The sequence below is a fragment of the Metopolophium dirhodum genome, chromosome 2 (genome assembly GCF_019925205.1).
Source record: "Metopolophium dirhodum isolate CAU chromosome 2, ASM1992520v1, whole genome shotgun sequence".
In the NCBI taxonomy this organism is placed as follows: Eukaryota; Metazoa; Arthropoda; class Insecta; order Hemiptera; family Aphididae; genus Metopolophium; species Metopolophium dirhodum.
The window spans coordinates 24,751,160-24,774,485 of NC_083561.1; the positions used below are offsets into that span (position 1 = coordinate 24,751,160).

A 23,326-nucleotide genomic window follows, 5' to 3' on the forward strand; every position below is an offset into this window, starting at 1 on the left:
GCCAAACTATTCGACCAACCACCTCTGTTTTTAGATCGAATTTATTATTATACGTTTCCCTTTTATAGATACCTACACTCACTCACGGCATTAGAACGTCAGGCGCGTAATTCTGTGCGACCTCATCCGGACACGAATCTTCATATACAGTGGAACCTCACTCAAAGTGTCAGTCTCGAGGGACCAAAAAAAAAAAAATTCGACATATTAAAACTTACCTAATTTAAAATAATATGGGAATGAATCGGGACTGAAAACCGAATTCGATACACTGAAACAACGAAATACCGGAATTCGAGATACCGAGGTTCCACTGTATTACCAATAATATCGACCTATTGCTTTATCTATGTATGAGTATATTATAACATTCGTAAAAACTTTAAAACACGGTAGCCTGCAATAATATTGTTAATTATAACTGCGAAAATCCATATTATTATATTTAAGATATTTTTTGATCAACATTTTTCGATTTATCGCCAGTCGAAGACCAACTCGATTTACGAATAAATACACGCGACAAGCGTTGTAGTCGTCACTCGTTCTATATTATTGTTATATATTTGGGACCACGCGTATGCACGTATCAGTGTATAACGACTTTGCAGTGGAGTCACGTCCGCGTAAGTACAGTACACGCACGCAATTATTATATTTCGGTGCCATTAAATTTAACGGTCGCAATAATGATAATAATGATGATAAAAATAATGATAATAATGCGATGATAAAAATAATAATAATAATAATTTAGTCGTAGCGGCGCGTTGGCGGCGGCAGATGCGCCGAGCAAAGAGAACGCGATAAGACGCAACCGCCGGCGTTTTCTCGAATACGATATCATTATTATATATTTTACCTTATATTATATTCTCTCGTGTACTTTTATTTATCGTTATTATTATTATTATTTTTTTAATTAAAACCAACGGCCCCGTTCACGAGAAGAAGTAGAATAAAAGGATAATGGAGAAAAACGAATAAGTAGGAGAAAAAGAAGCAATTATATTATATACCTACCGTCGTGAGGGTGTGTAAGCGAAAAAGGGGTTGGAGAACGCGAATAGGTAATATAGAAGGTTAGGGCGTAAGGATTGTACGGTGCAGGGGAGATAACTCGGAAAAAAAGAGGGGAAAAGGGGGAGGACGCGTCGTTTAATTGCACTTAACAATAAAACGCACCCTCGCGCGGGCGCGCGTGCATGTGACGGTGACGCCGCCGCCGCCAGTGTTTCTGATGAAATTACCCCACGCCGGTTTCGCCCACGTCGTTGCCATTATAATATTACCACTGCTCTCCCGCTCAGACACGACCGCCCAAGAACCCGTCCATTCTCCGGTCCGTTTGCACCGCCCTCGGTCGAAGACGCAGCGGCGGATCTCCTCCTTTGGCCTTTGCCGCGGCAGCTTACGCTATTATTATTATTATTATTAATATTTTACTTTACCGTATACAAACGCAACTCCACGGCCGACCCACGTCAAAAAATATGTTTAAAAAAGGTGAGTAAATATATTACACGTATATATTCGAGGGCTGCGCACGTCCACGGGACTACTGGATATGCTGTTCAAATTATGTATAATAAATAACAATGCAGTATAGTGGCTTTCGGTCGCAGGAGTAAGATGCCTAAATATAATTTATCGTGCGGAGGTTTAACATATTATCTACCTACCTACACCTGTATACGTGATGATAATATCGACTATATAAATCATCTCACATTGCTGATGATCTGGCATGTAGTTTATTTTTTTTGTATGTATAAATAAATGTATTTGAAATATATGTTTTCTTTCAGGAAAAAAAATGTAAATTATTTAAAAATCGAAATACCTATGGTAAACGAAAATAATCCCATGCGGTCGAGGAATTCTCGTCAAACAAACTAACAAAGTGTTATAGTCGTCGTACAATATACATAATATGTAGAAGTAGTACCACCCATGTGTCCCATATATATACACCCTGCCCACAGTACACGTTGTATATAATATGCGACTACGTTTGAGTGCTTTAATTTAGATGGCATGCCATGCGTTCAAACTACATGTTTTTTCTTATTATATACATACACTCGAAGGTCGTAAGTTAAAACGTACATAATATATATCATGGGATCTACACTATATATCTTTACAGTATAATAAAAACGACATTCGCCTAGATTCTAGATCTTCTAGCTCGCGCGACAAATCTTATAACACAAAGCTGCATATAATGTATAATAATATAAATTAAATGTTTTTTATTATTATTACTATTGAAAATACATAGGCACGCAAGGTACCTTTCGTAAGCAATATTATGCCTGACGTAATTACATAATATAATCACTATTAATAGCGTATATTATAGCGTGTCGCGATAGCAGGAGTTATATTGTACCTTCGTTCAAAAATATAATGTATTGTATTAGGTATTAGGTAGGCTAGGCACCTATGTTCGTCGAGGACAGCAATAATAGCTAGAAATAAGCTTACTATTATATAAGTTAATTTTAACGGTTTATACCCGTAAGTACCTGTAGGGGGGTAGATTATAAAATGTTACTCGAAAAATTGTGTTTTCGGAAAACTTTATTCAGTATAGCTGTTGCGGTAGATCAATACTCGATTTATACTATACAAAAAACCTTTTGCCTATATATTGTAATGCAATATAGGTAGCCGTGTGGCAATATATATTGGCTATTATTCTTAGAAGTATATATATATCTATCGTGTGGCCTCTTTTTTTCTTTACATTTTTTCGCACCTCATATTTCAATGATTGCGTTGCCCTTCGTGATGGGTCCTTCAAATTTAACGCGGTACTGTAGACAGACGATCGTTTTCACATTATACTACACACACACACAAAAGTAACTGTCAACATGAAGGTACTGTGTCATGTATATGTAGCACACCTCACAGCTTCAAAACGCAATCCCCTGAATGTATACGCGCGGGGCACACTATTACTCGCGGTATATGGAGATGAAAAACGATATAATATAATATGCGTACCGTCTACCTTTATATTATATAGGTACACGCAATTTAACGTCATCCTTTTGAGTGTTGCTATTGAAAATTGCCCATCCGTCGCATATACATAAGTATATACGCACGTATTGGCATCGGACTGCGAAATGGTACATATATCAGTCAACGGGTGCTCGTATATATATAATGAAAAGACCCTCCTCTCGTCGGCGACGTACGTTTTCATCAAGAATTCGGCAAACGGCTCGGAAACGGCAATATCAATTTGCAACGCTGTAAACAATTCTACCACCCTGCCATCCCCCACACGACAAGCCGCCCTAACCGACCATCCCTCCACCATGCGCACGCCAAGAGGAAAAGCGAAGTTCGTCTTTCGAATTATTGCCATAACCTTTCTTGGCCCTTTTCGGAGCGGTACTTGGGACCGCTGCAGTTTTTTTTCGCTCTCATTCTATCAGATGCTGCAGCAGCAGTCTCACCTCTCGACCCTGCAGCGGCGGGGAACAATGGTCGCGAACAGATGGCGTATTTGGTGTATATTACACAATTCTGCCCTCCGTCGGCGTTTGTGCGTCTATATATATATGTTTGCGTGTATGTGTGTGTGATGTGTGTGCACACATAAGCAATGCGTATACGGTGGCGGTACAAGGGGTGAGAATAACACCTAAGGGAAATATCGAGCTAGGGTTTCCCTACATACACTACAGCTATATTGTATTACAAGAACCAAGCCGAGTGGAAAATGAAATGAGCTCGTATTTTCCGCAGTTTCCCTGCTCCCCGACACCTTAGATATATAAACGTATATACTCACGCCGCCTCAAGAGCACCTGTGATCTTATATACATATACGCGTCTAATATACGTTTCTCGAGAAAACGACTCTACTTTTTTCTGTTTACTGTTCTTTATGCGTATGCGCGCGTGTAGATATTTTTTTATCTCCGTTTGTATGGAAAACGAGATCCGACATTGCCGAAGCCGAATATCAATATGTGAATAACGTCACATATACATATATAACATTAAATATATCAAAATATAGTGAGAACCTATACCTCTAGTTCTAAGAAACATAATATTTCAATACGGGAAAAAAAACTATACTATATTCAAGCTATTATCATTATTTCAATCCGTCTTCGTGTATAAATGTGTAATACATAGGTATACACAGAATTTTATCAAAATTATTTCCTAAACACAAATAGGCCTCGATCGGTTCGTGGATCAAAATTATTGTTTGAAAGTGGTATAGCAACTACACTATAGTTTAATTTTAAACGAAAAATTATATTATTATATTTCCAAAACCTATGTCCAACATTGGGCACGTTTGAAACGCTGCACTTGATAAACGAATAATGTGAACTATAATATGCACAGCGTGTCTGCGGAGTATCCGAGTTCTCTTTCATCCACCCGAAAATACCTATTGTTGCAGGTGTGTGCCTGTGTATAAATCGTTTGACCTACATAACAAATATTAACTCTTTATCGGAATCATAATATAATGTAAAAAAAAACCACCGTATCGAATTTAACCACCTAACTCTTCTTTTTTTCCCGTCAAAATCAGGTCACGCCGCATAGCATATAATAACAGGTAAGGACGCGGGCCATAAAACCACACCGACATAAACACAGTATTATTCACACAAAACCCTTTAATTCGATCACATATTCTAGTTTCATTGTGAACACAAGAAGCGGGCGAGAGAGAGAGTGAGAAAGAATAATATCGTATTTGTATAATACGTATGTAGGACATTGCAGGTATAGGGATAAATAAATTCCTTAGCAATCGTACCTACAAAATAATATAAATATAACCCATACAGAAAAATTACAGTTTCACGTGCATACGGTGTAAATATACAAATACTACACGATTGGCGAACAAAAGTTTCAGCGCAGTCTTTCACCCCTTCTGTTTTCTTTTCAGTACACACATTTATCGACAAATTTACGAGCACGAGAGGGTGCAGTGTATCATAACGCATATATACATAATATATACATGTACACGCATAATGTATAGATGTATTTTTCAAAAGACATTTCGCCAAGACCCCGAGACATTATTTTTACGCAACGATCTTTTGAACATCGGAAATTTATACGGGGGATGTTGTATATATATTATAAATGCGACGAGTGTAATATATTTTCTTTGCGGAGGGTTACAAAAGGGCTACAAACGGGATGATAGACAGGGAGCAGCGCCCCCGCCAGAGATAACGGCGCGGCAAACGCTACAGTCATCTTCATGGCGCAATAACCATAATTCTTCGTTTATATTATTTTTTAGTTTTCGTTTTTTTTTCTCGTACACAATAAGAGGGTTCGTAAGGTTTTTAATTTTTCCCTCGTCTTGCCGCTCGCTCGAATATTATAATAACATATATATACGTATTAAATATACGTACTACCAATAAGCCACCTCCCGCAGGGTGCGGGCGGCGCAAGGAGATTGCCGACAAAGCATTTTATTGGCGCACCGTAGTCGGTGATCTTTTTGGCATTATATTGTACATAGACCCTATACAGCAACCGCTTCGCGTAAATATTTCATCGAAATCGATAGTTTGATGTACTTTTCGCGTACCTACCTCCTGCTGCACAATTCCCAATCAAAATATAGAAAGTACCCATGTATATTATAATTCAACCCATAAAATACACAAATAAAATATATTTACATAATAATATTATGGGCACGCGTGTCGCACGTTACAGTAAAGAGAGACCAAATTGGATCAACACACTAAAAACGCATATTCCATTCTTACACGCTTCCTATTTTAATATGTACATCGTAACTCATTTCAACAATAAAATTAGTCTTCTTTTTTTTTGGTATTCTCTCGTGGTCTATTTTTAAACGAAAGTTCTTTGTCGATTTTATCATAATGTGGGCGTAATGGGAGACCTCTTTCAGATCCTGATGTTATATTATAATAATATCAAAAACGTATTACGTATATTAAACATAATAAAATATTGTCGTATTGTAAAATAAATGTTTGTCTTGGCATGTCTTGGCATGGCAAGCTGCATCACGACTTACGTCGAACGAAACACATTAGATTTCAAAATCAATGTCCCCCAGACATCGTTCGTGTTGTATATTCGCATTATATTTGTTAAAGGAAGAAAAGCAATCTCGTCGGTATCGACGCAGTCGTGTGCAGCATTATTATGACACGGTATTATAATGGTATATCATATCGAACGCGTATGCTCGTTTTCAAAAGCATTTGTGTGCACACAAACATAGGTACCCCGATTGAAAATCGTAAACGGTTCGCCGTTTGCAGCAAGCATCCAGTATTTGTAAAAATAATAATAATGCTCGCTGGCATTGAAAGACTACCCGGAACGTGTCACACGACGATGATAATATAATGGGTTGCAGCACTAAAATCAACAGTAATAAATATAAAAACGAAAGAAAAAAATCCCCCGAAGATACGTGCACACGAACATGCCGAAGAAGAACCGTTACGGAAAGGACTTTTTTGTACGGGTTTCAAACCAAACCCCGAGAAGTAAAAAAAAAAAGGCAAGGCGAGGTCATTAGACGATTTATGATTTTATACACACACCACCGCCGACCCGCGAGCACGTCGTATATTATGCAGCGCCTACCTATCTATATAGACCGCGCTGTATAGATTTATAGACGTCTGCTGCGACGGGCTCAACGCGACAAATGACGTTTGAAAGGCGAGTCGAGTGAGTTAGAGACTAATTGTCACAACAACGGAAAAGGGTCGAGAATGACTTCACGGACGCATTATAATAATATATAATATACGATATATTTATATATATATATATATTATATTTGTGTACGGGCCGACGTATTATATTATTGTATTATACCGTCGTGATGTAAGTGTGAGCGAGCAAGGGTTGAAGGGGGATAAAGACGTCACGCTGCAGCACTAATGCATATTATCGTGTGTAGACGTCGTATATACTAATGCGTTTTATTGATCTATACAACGAAAGTAACGGTCACGCACTCGCTCGCCTACACAGAAAAAATCGGTATCGGACAAACCACAGCGACAATAATAATATAACATGATATTATGTTTAGGCGTTCAACAGAAATCAGTCGATCATCCACAGAACTCGCAGATAAGGTGACTGTGTAAACCAGTCGTCGGTGAGCGACAAAAAAAAATAAAAAACCGAAAAAAGGAGGGAAAGAAAAATATACCGCACGATTTATCGTTATTACTTATTATTATATTATGCATTATTATAATTTATAAGTATACAATAATATAATATAATTATGTTGCCGCTCGTGCGTTTTCAATTCTTGCAAAGCTGCCTGGCAAGCGCAGCGAGTGTAATAATAATGATAATAATCGTGTACAGCTGCCAAGCACATTATACGTATATGGGATAAGCTATGAACTTATAAGAGTTACGACTTCTCGATTGAATAATTCTCGTAATGTGGGTTGATGAGAAAACGGACGAACTACTACGCGCGAGTCCCGATAGCCGATGTGTGAAATATTTGTTAATAATTGCATAGGAAATGTGCCGTTCAAAATGGTTTCCATATTTTCTAACGATACCTCTTTGAGATGAACACTTTTCGCATTTATTTATAAATAACCCATAAGTAGAGTACAATGATTTTAATTGGAAGAAAATAATACAACAGGCATATGCCGCTAGATTTTGTGTATTTCGTGAACAGGTTTTTAAATTTTTAATATATACCTAGTACTAAAATTGTACACTAAAAAATGTGTAAGCAGTAAGTTATGCGTAATGGGACAGTTATGAACTATAAAATTTATAATACGAGTAGTCGAACTATTTAGACTTGAAATTACAATATTTACGCACGGTTTGCTAGACTAAAACTCTAAAAATAATAAATGTGTTTTAAAATTTGTATTATGTATTAAAAATGAAAAAAAATTTATAGTGTCATTAAATTACTGCTAACATAGTCAATACAGGAAAAGAAACATGACTATATAACTCAAGCAACACTCGTGCACTGTGCAGTGATGTTTGTATATATTTTATGGTATTTACACGTTTCAATTTGACATTGCGCTATATATTCCGGAGTGAAGAATTTTCGAAAAACAAAACGCGTGTATGTATTTTATATAATAATTATTTAAAAAAAGATTTCATAAAATTGTGTTAAAAATCTACGACATTCCAAGTTCTAACGAAACGGAACGTTATGAAATCAAGCGACAAGCACAATATAATAATTTTATATTCTGATTAGAGTAGGTTAGTATCTATGATATAATAATATTATGGGTAGTGAAATATTTCAAACATAATAAGTCCATGTTATCGTTATGTAATCCATTTACAATTCATGACATCCGATACGAAGTGCGGATCGTTTTCAAATGAATCTACAGGCAATACAGCCGAGATATGATCTGGAATATATCGATCGCGAATATCCACATTGGGCGATGGATGACCAAATCAACAGTACTACTTTCCGTTAGATAGTTCGATCCGCCACTGCATATTATACTATACAATACAATATAATCATTATAATCGTCGTACATGAGTGACCGTCCTGGCGCGAAATTATATTATTAGTAGTTTTGTTAGTTTATTTCTTGACGAGTTCAAAAAAAAAAGTCTTGTCTTGCGGTTCGAATTCAATGGCCGCACGTTATCGCGAACGAAGAAAACCGAGGGAGAAGGGCAGATTCGCGAACAACACACGCCCAGAATAATGCCGGACCGGTTCGGGTAAACCTACCTATCTAAATATTAAATATATATATATGTATTGCACGATATAATGTTCTCCCTCGCGCCTCACGGTATGTATTATTATTTTTTCCACACGTCCACCCCCCCCCCCCCCCTCGTACCGTACCATTCACCCCGATCGCGTTTTACGACCAGGACTGCTGCAGGTGTTTTAACATAATATTATTTCGTTTCGACACGACCCGCAGCGGACGGTTTAATCGCGAACTCACTCACTCACTCACTGCACCTTCTATTCGCGTGCGCTAAAACAATAGGATTTTTGGGGCACACGTATAATAAAAATAATTATAAGCTACACGCGCGCGCCAGTGAAGAAGTATCTAGGTGTAGTACCCGAGAAGACGGCAGCTTGACAAGTCGCGATTAATGGTGGCGAGAAAACATCGAGCGCGAAAATTAACCACCGTTTAACAGAAAAGGATGGCCCAGGATATAGCGAATATTATAATAATTATCGGTCATGAAACCGCATGCTCACACACACTATAATAGTACCTTAATATTTTATATGGCAATCACATGGCGCGATCAGCGAATACAAATATATTCAGAAACCTGCAGTGAGTGCGTTTAAAAGATGTTAATAATGTGGAGCCACCGGGCGATTTTGAAATACGAGAGCGTCGAAACGGTTTTCGAAAACGATTTCTGGTCGATTATACACGCAACATAAAAATGTATAGGTAATACATATCATACACATAATCATTAACATAATAATTAAACAGTAATTACTAAAAAAAGAAAATAATTTAAAAAATATATTTCTGCTTTTACTCGTATCAAAATGTAGACTTAAAAGGTACACGGACTTTCAATAAAACAGAAGTTAGAAATGCTTTTATAGTACTGCTAACATCTATTATACAAAATGATAAATACATCCCACTGTGTGAACACTACGACCAGCAAGTACATAATCGGTTCTCTATTTTATTAAACGTACTCACACACACACACACACACACACACACACACACATAATTACGAGACATATCAACTTCAATTGTCGTACATAAACGTTTAGAATATTATATTGTAATACAACTAAATATAATAACAAGTGTAGAGTGTTTAATTGAAACTGATGCATCTAATATTGGCCATGAAAAACAATTGTTAATTGATATACTATAGTCGTACTATACTTCGGGTACCTATATTATATACCTCTATACAAATGGAGCGAACACGTGATTACTGATTAAACATTAGCACGCAACACGTACGATATAAACGTAAATCATAACGCGTTTGATCTCGACATATCGATCGACGTGCCCACTTCAAAGCCAGCTATTATTTTTGTTACAGTACCTACGTCTTGATTATAATGTGTGTATTATGCACACGTCCTTATAATAAGAAAGGTATGTAGTAGAGCTATATATTATAATATTACGCGATTAGGTGGTGGGTTTATAGAATAATATAACAGCGGTATACGTACCGTACGCTATTGATGTGTACAATAACAAAAATAGATAATTATATGTTTAACAACTGATATTGTAAAAAGGGTTAAATGTTAACCTAACCGGACCACACAATTTGAGATAATTCGTTTTAATGAGTAATCATTAATACCGTTATAACGTAATTATGCGTGTGTTATAACTTGTATAACTGCAGTTAAATAATTGAATGTGTGTTAATTGAATTGTGTGTTTATCAATATTTAAATTACACTGTTCTCTTCCAGTCTTAGATATTTCCGACGATACACTACATATGGTAGTGCACAGCCAATACACTAGTGAACTAGTCGATTAGTTTTATTTCAACATATACACGCAAACATTCATTGAATCCACTTAAAAACTAAAAACACATCGCAAATCGGTCATTCAAATAATAATAATAATATAGATAGTATATTCATAACGGCCAGGGGAAAGGTGTGGAATGACCTAAAATATCATTTGATAAATATAAAACGAAGCATCGGATTTCCGCGATTTTTGCAAATTGATTGTCTTTATTAATTCTCTGCCAAGGTGAACAAGTTTTTAGGACCTTATCAGACCATAATATATCGTTTTGAAACTGGTATGTTTTTCCCTCTTTTTTATTTCTTTTAAACAGTAATCAAAAAACTTCTCAGTCCTACGCACAAAAATCGATTATAATAATTGAAGTTGAATCGAGTGCATAAACAACAACACGCCACTAACAGCCATTATCGTGGCGCCAACATGAAACAACTGCGAACAAACGTCCTCATTGTTTGAACGGGAAAAAAAATTAGACTAAACATAAATATATTAAAATAATTGCCTCGAAATTCAAATGGAAATAAAAAGAAAACACGCTGAAGACATAATTGCACTTGATTTACAAAAATCGTAGAAAATACTCTTATAAAACATTGCAGGGAGTACACGTATTGAGACTAAAATATAGATATATGTCGTATAACGAACACGAGTATTAAACAGTACAGTACTACACGACAGAAAAAACTAACAAAGAATTCGACAAAAAACATTAGTTTTTATTTATTCGACTTTGGATATTCGCCTCGTACATCCATCCTAAAACATCGATATTTTGTCGATATCAATTTCGACCTTCCGTTTGCGCGCACATCTCGTTATCAGCTTCACAAAATAATATGCTAATACGCGTTTCAAACAACAACTCTGCAACGATTGTCGGTGGCGATGATCTGGTCGTTTATTTGGAAGGGATATCGTAGAAATCGGAGTCGTAAAAAGACAAAAACAAATAATAATAGAAAATTCGAACAAAACGCGTTTTAAAAAATAGGGTTACATTTGCATCGACAAACTATTTTGACCTATAAGTTATATCATGTAAATAAATAATATAAGTACATAGTGTGCAGATGTATATAATAATACAAAAACCGGGCGGTATATTTATTATAATATTATGTATTATAGAACATATATATGTAAAATGTCGTTTCGGTAATCGATACACAATAATAGTACAATAATTTACTTTTTGCGCAGTATTATAAAATTATTTTATTCCAACACAAGACATACATGACGTATAATGTATATTGTATTTTGTAAAACATATAATACGAGAATACGGGTATAGCGCCTGATTATCCAAAGAGTATATAATAATATTATTATACTTACAATAATAGCACAATGATATAATATAAGACGACGTTCAATTTTATTAATCGTAAAACCAAATGCTGAGGAAACTCAACAACCCAAGGGTTAATGATGATAAATCGTAAAAAATACTACCGTCGTTGAAAGGTTCAATACAGGACCATTGTCCTAAACAAATCGTATTTTTCTATGATTAAAACGATAACACTGAAACCATTATTCAAATATAGAGGCTCCAGGGCTATTTGAAAACGATTCTACTCTAAAATTAACACCTTATAATTCAGAAATCTATGTATATAAAGTTTCACGGAATAATACTAAATAGTTATAGGTGTGAATTTAAAAATGCTCATAAAATCACTTCAAAATGAATAAAAAAAATGTACGTCCAACAAAGCACGGACATTGTTGGTTGTCTTAACTCTTATAATGTTTAAAAATAGGTCAATTTACTAACGAAGCTAAGCAAAACGAGAACATCTGAGTGGAAATTTGCTATGTTACACACTTGAAGACGAAGACATTAAATACGGGCGAGACGACCTATAACCTCTTAAGAAAAAGGACGACGAAAACAAAGACTTACGTATGTATATCTATATAATATTATATTATATTATTATAATATCCAATATCGTAGTCACGTTTTCTCAGATTCAACTCTCAGAAATCGAATTTCGGATTGATATATTTGTATAATATGGTGTCCGAGCGCTGACAACTGGTACCTAAATGGCTAAATAAATAAATTAGGTAATGGGAGGAGACTCGGACGGACTGTAATGATTAAATCAAGAGTTACGACACGTCATAAATGTTGTCGTAATAATTGAAGTCAAACGCCATGCCGTTTAAAAGTGAATTTAGATTAAAACAATACGCGTTCGGTTGTCGCGCACCGGCGACGTCGATAACAATTATTATTATTCACAACAATATATCCGGTCGATTATTATTAATTTGCCTACCGTTTAGTTGTACACACTATAATATTATACTTTCTATAGGGTACCCGGAATTACCATATTATTGTGTTTATTACGCGTAAACGAAACGGAGATAGCGATTGTAATTTGTTTAATGAATACTATACACGGATAGCTATAGCCTATAAGTGCATGGGCACCGCCGCCGTAATGACCCAACCCCGGTAAATAATTCACACGCGGATTTACTATCCTATCTTACACGAAAGCATTCACTACGACGTGTATCCGGAATAAACACACACACACACACACACACACACACACACACACACACACACACCATAATATTAATATTACATACACAACCACTGCTGCTATGCAACATTATACTATTGCGTACGGTTGAAGTTGCGACCTACCTCAACGTGTAATGTATATTGTACCTGTACATATATTATTATTTTTTTTTTTATGTTTATGATATGCGAATAAACGTTTATTTCTCGTTATAATAATATCGCGATTTACAAACGCACACGCACACGGAACGACGCACACGCACACGGGACGACGCGCACGCGTTTAATAATAATTTATAATATTATATATGGTTACGTAAATGTACGTATGTCGCCCGTCCAGCCAGCCAGCCGATGCCTATAATATAATATAATATAATACACCTGACCATCTGCACACAAAGAAATATTATACTCTTGGCCTCAATTAAAACAGCACAACCCGTAAGGCCGTAACAACTATGATTTTTTTTTAAAAAAAAAACGAATGGAACGCGTTTATATAATATTAATTTATAGCTAATACCTAGTTTTAGTGACCACCCTAATAGGTACCTACGTTGAATAAATAACAATATGTAAAACGGGGTTTGTAGCCATCTGAACATTTCAGCAATCTAAGCATTTGCCTACTACTCAACAGATCCACACACATACGATGCAGCTGCATTCCGGCTGCAGGTATATAATATCATATATTTCTCGACAACCGACAACGGCTGATATTTTCTCGGTCGTCGTCGAAGACGTTTCTTCTTTTCGATATACGTGCGCGCGTATATTTATGTTTAAAAAAAAAATGCACACAAATATATATTATAATACATACAACACAATAAAACACGTATTACAATAACAAGAAGCGACCCGTCCGTCCATATATAATAATATGTGTATGTATAATAAACATGCCACCATTGTCCACGGGTTGTTTTTTCCCTCTCACGCCGCCGCCGCCGCTCCTCCGATTAAACACAACGACCATTATTATTATTATTATTATTATTATTATTCATCCTGGATACTCGTTTTTTCCCCTTTTTTTTTACACGCACGCATATATCTTTTTATCCGCGTCTGTACTAAATAATACGTGTACATGTGTGTGCCGCCATCATAACGATAAACCGGATCGACCCGAAGACTTGCGTGCGGTCTCACCACGCGATGTCACGGAACGGGTTATTATACTTATGATAATACTATGTACGAGTCTCCTAATACCACCTCCCCTCACTCCTCCACCCTCGGAAAAAAACGGCCGTGTGAATAACGATGTCCACCATCAGGTGGGAAACGTGAAAATCCCGAGGAAGTCAGTACATCGTAACACGGAATTGATGACGAGGAAACTGCCAAAATAATAGCAATTCGTGGGGTCATATACAATCAACATTGAGTTGGAATTAAAAAGTACTATTCAGAAAACCTTGCAACTGTTGTGACTTGTTGTAACTTGTAAGGATATAATATAATATGTACATAATCATATTTTGCATTTGTAAACAGATTTTCAAAAAAAATGTATCCCAGTATACTAACCTGAAACAAATTCATATAACTATAAACAGTCTTAGCATAACACACGCGACAAAAATTCAAGAGAGAAAATATAGTGTTACATTATGATATAATTATCTTCATTTTAGATCATATCTAATTACTCCCGAAATATTGAATCGAACTAACCAATAGGTACACTAAATAATATGAGCAATATCAAATCGATCGTATCGTATCGTCATCATATTGAAAATCACGTAGGTAAAATAGTTATTTTAAAAATACTGGGAAAATGCTAGAATAATCGTCGTCCTAATTTTAAACATCCTGCGGCACTCCACAAACGATGCCGCCAATGCGTCTGAAATACAAATTTTTCAAATAGTATGAGAATTTACTAATCGTCTGTAATCACTGATAATTTTATCAGCAGTAGATATAGCTCAACAACGACAATCTAGTTAAACAGTCTATTTTTTTCCTAATAATCGGAACAAGTCTTCGGACGATAATATTTGCGTATGTCTACTATATTTAAACGCATATCCGATAATAAGGTGCACTATTTGTGAAAGAACGATCGATAAGTGACAATCATGAGTAGGTCGAAAGTGCAGCGACGAAAATCGGCGTATTACCACATATACCGATATAACCTGTCGATTTTCCCACAGTTTTTACGAGGCAAACCAAACGATAAACCGGCAGTAGCACACCACATTATATAATTTAACTCCACACGATTATTATGGCCGATTTAGGAATATGAGAATGGTTGGTACTTGGAAGTCGGTACCCGCGGCGGTTCAATTTAGTCTATTAGAGTTGCTGCTCACTCACTCTCTCTCTCTCTCTCTCTCTAGAATAGGCAACATCTCTCGTTATTTGATAATATTATATGGAGGACATAATAATAAATAATAATTACAAATGTCTCGGAGCTACTTAAAAGCGACCGTTACACTTTACACCACTACAGCACAGTAATAGGGTTGTGCTCGAAGATTACTCACCGCCCCACTATACTCGCCATCCACCCTCCATCACGTCAGACTCGACTTTTCGGTTGGTCTGCCCCGTCGACGGGGTTTCTGTTCAATGTTTTTAACACATCCATTATTATAATTATAATCGTTCAACGAATACACAATTATTATATTATATTTTTATGTTATTATTATTGTTATAAGCAAGACGCCTTTGTTCGGTTTAGTTCTGAGTAGCTACAGCCGCGGCTTTCGAGACGACTCAAATATAGCGTAATAAAAATAATTCGCAATGCCAGAAATAGCGCCACCGTTTATAAGTTATGCACGTACCACCACGTTCGCACGAGTCTAAAATGTCCCCCTATATAATCCCATCACCATAAGAACGTTTTAATTTTCCATTCAGTTTTTAATTTCAAGTTTGGTATTTTTTTTTTTTAATTATTAAATATTAACTGAACAATATTATCGGAAAACGGTTTTAATTATAAGAAAAAAAAACCCGAAAAGTACGAACACTACTATTAAAATACAATTTAAGGATTACATATAGGTATTATAGGTACAGAAGTTAGTGTAAATATATTATATTTAAATTGAAAACTTCGACAATCGAGCAACTATTATTTTTATAGGTACACGTAACACGACGCATGTGAATTTTAAGCACTGGAGCAAGATACTAAGATAGTTGGAATTGTTTTTTTATATCAAATAAATTACAATATTATGACTATGGTAACACATCGTTAATGTTTAAAAATAATTTCGACGGAATAATTAAAATACAATATGACTACCGTATAAATGAAAAAAAATTCAATTTTACCAGTTTAATATAATTAATACGCATTACCCCGACAGAAATTGTCGTCGGAACGAATATAAAATAAAAATAAAATATACAATATCATACACCTCGTAGACCTTGAGACGTGTAATATTGGCGTGCGTGAAGTAAATTAATTTACAAACATTATCGACGACAATATTATTGTCTTCTAAAATTACGACTCGTGCATGATACAGGTACCTATACCGGCTACCACGGGAATGACGACTGGCCGCCGCCAAGACTATTGTTTTCAACTGCCGGACAATAAAACAAATCACGAACGTTCGTCGTCAAGACATTGTTGTTCGTCTGCGGGGGCTATACGTCGGCCGCGAGAGAGGAAACGACAGGACTATATTAAAAAAATAGATACCAAGGTACCCTACAGGACCTATTATACCACATGCGCTGCAACCTGCAGCAGACGTATTTTCAAATTATTATAATATAAACTACTAGATAATAATATTACGGATATGATACTATACGCTGTAGGGTCAGCATAAATATTAGAATATTCCGTCCGCTATTTAAGTCAATGTCCCGTTTTAAGTGAAACCATAATAATATAATATTATGTATAATTAATAATAGGCGACGGGCGCGGTAGTAACGTCGGTATTATAGCTTTCGAATGAAAATTATAATATTATAATATTGTCCGGGATTAAAACCACCGACGTGCGTATTAACTTCCGAGAACGAACGAACGACGGCGGCGGTGTTTTCTCTCCGGTCCGTCAGAAATGGGGGTGGGGGGAAATCCTATCCGAACGCGTCACGAAGACGATGATATATTATTAACGTCGTAAATAGCCACTAAATAATGGGCGACACAAAATAATATTATAAGTACTAAATTAATTATATTATTGTTAGAGGCGTATAGAAGAGCGCAGCGTCGGCGGCGATCGTGAAGCGTGTAAAATATATACGACACTTCCGAACGGAAAACGTTTACTGCAGTTCGCATATCGCACGCGGCCATTATCATAATAGTAATGTTATAATATACGATAATGGGCTAGGCGGCGGTGTAAATTAATACATTTATTGTTATTTTATTCGACGGCCTGAGCACCTAAACGATAATAATATACCTAACGACGATATTACTACAACTACTAACGCATCGGTCGGCTCGGACGCGTCCCACGCGCGTTGACAACGCGTTATGGCGACGGTTTTACAATAACAATATACCTATAATGCTGATCGCGACGTAAATGATAAAATGATAAATGCCCCTACGGCGGAAAAGTCTATATAAGTTACACCACGGTATGCTAATGAGCACATGGTATATATCCCCAATTTCGATCGGGACGATGGATCGTCGTGCGATGGACGCTACGGAGGCAATTTGCATAAAACTCGGACGAAGAGGATTAAACACGTACGGTTTTTTCACGCGGGATGAATAGGATTTTCGACGTTCCTTCGCGTTGCACCATCACGGACGCGCGCCCACGGAACGCATTATTTATTTATTCTTTTAATTCGCGTTTATGATATTATTATTCCTCCGCTCGTATTATACTATTGAATGTGTATACCTACGTTCCCGGCGTCGCCATTGGTAAATACCGCCGCCGCCACCGGTGTGTACGTCGTAAGTAAGTATATAATATTATAATATGACGTGTACACGACGCGCAGGTACGCGACGAATTATTAAGATGATATGTTGTTATATTGTAATGGCGGGAACATACCTGGAAAAAAGGGTGAAATTATCTCACGCGGACAAGAAAGGGTAATGAGAGGAGTCAACCCCCGTCGGTTGGCCGTACAATACACAAACGAGGCGAGCACAAGACGATAAATCATAATTTATACCACTCGGTGTGCGACAGAGAAATAATATTATAACGAGAAAAAGAGAGGAGAGGGAGAGGGATATATGTATGCTTATATAAGTTATATTAATATACCGCGCTGTTATAACGTTTATTGTTGTCCAATAAAAACCTATTAACTGGCCGGCCCGTGAGTGTGTGGTCATAAAATATTTAATGTAGCCCGTGTGCTCCGATGGTGTGGCTCTATAATATGCACGTGTTACGCGCAGAGAGGTAGCTTTTCAAGTAGGTATCTTCTAATAGTATAATATAGTATTAATATAATACACTCATCATAATACACAGAGTATGCAAACGAGTGAAAACCGCGTGTAGGTACAACAATGTAAAATTACATCATGAACACCACGGTGCGGCGGTGTAAGTTTGTTTTTTTTTTGGGGGGGGGGCTTAAAATGTAACGCGCGAGTGGCGGTAAAACGGAACGACATTATATAATATATTATTATTTAGTGCGAGACGATTGTAAAATCGTTTTATCGACTCATAAGCTTAACGACAACAACAATAATACAGCTAATAGCTACTACGAGTAAACTTAGATAGACGAATAACATATAACAAACGTGTTCGGTACTCACCACAAACGACTCTGTCGAACGGACTCATCCAATCTGAAACGAAACAAAAAAAAAAAACGAAAATGAAAACGTTTTAAAATAATATTACCAACATATTGTCATGATGTCAGTTACACATATTATACCTACATGTTACATTATTACATCATAGGCGCATTTGTTGGGAGAGCTCGATATAGGTACTTTTATTTTTTTTTTCTTAAAAATATAGGTAAAACAACAACAGTTAACTGCAACGATTTATAACCCAATAAAAAAAAAAACCGTAGGTATCTGTCCAATAATTTCACATTAATAATCAAAATCGCGCGGACAACACGAAAAAGCTTTTGTGTGTATTATCATTGATTATATTCTGTCGTCTCAGCGTGTAAATCAATACATATATAAATTGCGTTTTATCGCATCAGTATTATTGACAGTTTTTTTTTTTTATTTATTTTTAATTGACAAACAGTCTCGTGTGTCTGCGCGGCGCTAACGCAGTGAATGGAAATTTAAATTTTATTTATACATTTTTAATATGCTAATTATTGTGTGGATTTTATTGATCATCAAACGAGTTGAAATTGTCTGCACTACGAGTGAAGTATTGACTATTCGGATAGTGAAGTATTGACTGCTCGGATAGTAAATAACGTATAATACGTCATAATAATTGCGATCTTTGGAACTTTATACACATTTTCACTCGACGAAAATATGAGGAACAACCATATATTATATACCGAGTAGGAACAGATGAAAATCTGAAGAACAACCATATATAGGTATACCGAGTAGGTACTTAAAGTCAATAATCTAACCATTATAACCGTTGATCAATCATAATTCATAAGTCATAACTTTAATACCCATTCAGACGTTTATAGATTATCCGAATTAAACTGAAAAAAATGACAGATTATGTATGTTAATCACTGCTGATTTAAGTTGAGACCGTACATTAAAAGTAGTTTTTGCTCGCAGTGAACTTTTAAAATTTTGTCGATACCAATAGGTCTTAATGTTTATGTTCGTTAAGACTTAAGAACCTACACGTAAACCGTTTTTTATTCATACGCGAGTAATGGCCAGTGTACATATTATGTAATAATATATAGGGAAATTATATAGCCAAATAGAGAGAGTTAACAATTAGTGTGCAACCGGTATTGTAGCCAAGGTCTTGGCAGTTGGCGCCCCGGTGCAAGTGGAAATGCGATTACAGCCATGCTGTTTGCAAATAGTGGCGAGGCGAGTGACGGAGGGTGAGAACCCTCTGTGAAAGTATTTGCGCGCGAGGGTAGCTACTATCCCCAACTATATATATACGCCATTGCAAGGTTCAACGGTTCGAGATACTTATATATTATCATGGTATCTGGTCAGCGCACCCTTTCTGATACTTCTAAACAGTATACATATATATAGGTGCGAGTCGTTAAGTGTTCGGGAAATTGGGCAAACCGTTAGTACTTTTTTCCAATTTGACCACTACCGTGTATCCACCGGTACGACGACGAGAGGCGCTCCAAAGTTCCATTGGCGGTATCATATTTTTTTATTTATTTCGCGCGAAAATTCGTATGCGCTCACGAACCGGTTTTGGCGGCTCGACGATCTTCTCTGAGCAGTATCATATTATAAGCGATGGGCCGTAACCGCCCGCCTACTTGTGACCACTCGTATAGTCTATTGTTCGATAATTATGCAAATGGCCGTCTGTCGAGTACACGCACAAGCGCGCGTGCAATCGGTGATAAAAAATGAAAACACGATTTTTAAAATAAAATTATATTCGTGGTCACGTGCAAACTAAAAATTTTTTTTTAATGATTGATCATCGTAGATCGCGCATCATCTACGACTTTTAGTACACACATATCAGTCGGAAATGCAGAGAAGCAGAGTACCGTATTATTATTATTATTATTAAATATTGGGTAGGTACCTATGTCTACTGACGTCAACTATCACGAGAAATATGATGATTAGTTCATTGATCAGTATAATTCATTAACGGTCGTATTTAAAAGTTATTATATGATGGATTTGCGCTGTGGTAACTAAACGGTCATCCGCGAATACCTCTCTTTCGTATACTACGGTAGATGAGAAATTAATTTCTGACGATTGCAACAAGAGCAAGATAAACTTGTACTGCAAACACACACGATGCCCCCTGGGACCTGGCCACCCACCCAAGGATAAGTTCGTAATTTATTGCACACTGGTTTTGATAAAATTTTATTTTTAAATTTGGAGAACCGACGTGGGTATATTTTGAAATATCTCCAATTTTTACGACTTTTCATTACAACATGAACGTCGAAAACGCACAAAATCCACAAATTTATAATAGCAATCTAAATTCTAAACATGGTAAAATCAGATTATTATCATTGACAATTATTTAGGATACAATAATATTGAAAATAAATTCTCAGTAAAACTTTCAGAATTAATTGTGTAATAACTATTTAATTTCTATATTATATTGGTTATTTATTAGGTACAAATTCGCGGAAGTCTTATTATAATAGGTACACTATATGTTTTCATTGGGCTCTGTGTTTATTTTTTTTATCAAAATTTACATATTTTGTTTGATCAGTACCTACCTACCTACTTACATGAACATTTTTTTTTTTTTTTTTTTTTTTTTTTTTTTTTATTGGGTAACCCGCGGCAACATAGGCCATTGGGTGTGGGGAGGGCACTGTAGGTTTTTATATTTGGAAGGTTTGGTAGGTTTTTATATTGGGTAGGTTGGTACACGTGTGTGTTGTGTTTGGCAGAATTTCTAATGGGGCACCCGTAGGTTTCTGCCGTGCCCCGGGGTGGGGGGATGGCGGCACTTGTTCTCCGGACACCGTGACTTGCACGGAGAAAAATGCCGCCCAGTGGTCGAGGATCGAACTCGGACCGGCTGTGCCGAATCCGTCGCGTTAGACCACTCGGCCACCTCGTCCCCCATGAACATTTTGTTTTGCAATAAGTAGATACTTGTAAGCATGGCCGCTATTTTATATATTTTGTTTTAAAATTAGTTATTATATATTATTTTCCTCTATGATATAACATTACAATATTAAGTTTTACAGTTTACACTTTATATCTACACAGTCTACGGTAGTTTCTCATCAGTGTACAAATCGTCTTTCATAGCTTTATTTAAAATATTGTATATTATAATATAATTAAAATATTTATATTTGCACCAAACACCTGCACTGCAGCTATTTGTGAAAAGCGTATCTTGATCTAAACAATTGGAAATCAAATTGAAATTAAGTAAACATAGGAATGTAACAATATAACCATAAGGAACAATACGGAATAAAACAACTGATATATTTAAAAATCTTTGATTTCTATATTAAATCTATAAGCGTCTCCTGAAGTAAATTCACTATTCTTTTTTTTCCACGAAAAGTAAAAATAGAAATATCACGAGCCCGGCTATGATAATATTAATGTTACAGTAATTACTAATTAAACAATATTCACAGTAATTCAAAATGTTTTCCATCGAATTTACCACGAAAAACAGGTGATATTATTTTTGTTTGGAATTTATAATGTGCGTTATTACTTATTTATACCTCAATAACTCTGTCTGTGAATAATTTTAGAAATCGTAGTTATTAGTAGTTGTACAATATTGGGTTTCGAGCAGCTATTACCTATTTATTTTTTTCTAATAAATAACTGAAGGAACAAAAACGTTTTTAAAATATCATATGAGAATAACACAAAATACGACCAAACACTATTTAAATAAATATTATTTAAACATTCTGGTCAATTAATTTAAATAAGCGATGAAATAATAGTCTAATAAAATAATACTATAGAGTTTGTGTGGGTAGTAAGTAATAGGCGAGTTTGTCTACAATGAGATGCGGGCGTGATTGTAATGGATAGTATTAGATTTAGGCAATAATAAATTGGTTGAATTCCAAGCAAATATACATATTATTATTATTCAAGTATATTATTTTTATAATGCCATCAACACACACACACACAACTTATTGGCACTATTATAGTCAAATGTAATGTATTTTCAAACGTTTTTTGGCGAATACCGACTGAATCATAAGAAGATTCATTTTTTTCTTCATATTATATATGATATATTTATTATATTAATATTTATAACTAATATTTTCTTACACAATTTTTAGTCCTTTTCAAATCTTTTATTAATTATTTATTATGTAGGTAGATACTGAGCTTTATACGTTACACATTTTTGGTACTAAGTGCAAACTTGAGTTTTTGTACTTACCAAAGAAGAAACGATTAATTTTAAACATTTTTATAGTCTTTGTAATGATTAATGAATAGGTAATTTGTTTGTTAGTGTATAATTTAGTAAAATATGTATCATTATATTGTAATTAATATTTAATTTATATTAGTATAAATTATAATGGTAATTGC

The 23,326-nt window shown here is 35.6% G+C and overlaps 1 protein-coding gene and 1 long non-coding RNA gene across 2 annotated transcripts in view; both read right to left on the reverse strand.

Annotated features, from left to right (window-relative positions):
• Positions 1-23,326, reverse strand: part of LOC132938231 (uncharacterized) — a 320,472-nt gene that overhangs the window by 232,370 nt on the left and 64,776 nt on the right. The gene's annotated exons all lie outside the window — the stretch shown is intronic.
• The window catches only part of LOC132938227 (homeobox protein abdominal-A homolog), a 37,497-nt gene that overhangs the window by 10,320 nt on the left and 3,851 nt on the right, over positions 1-23,326 (reverse strand). The window contains exon 2 of the mRNA XM_061004946.1: positions 18,896-18,928. Coding sequence (XP_060860929.1) covers positions 18,896-18,928 — 33 coding nt within the window. The remainder of the gene's footprint in view (positions 1-18,895; positions 18,929-23,326) is intronic.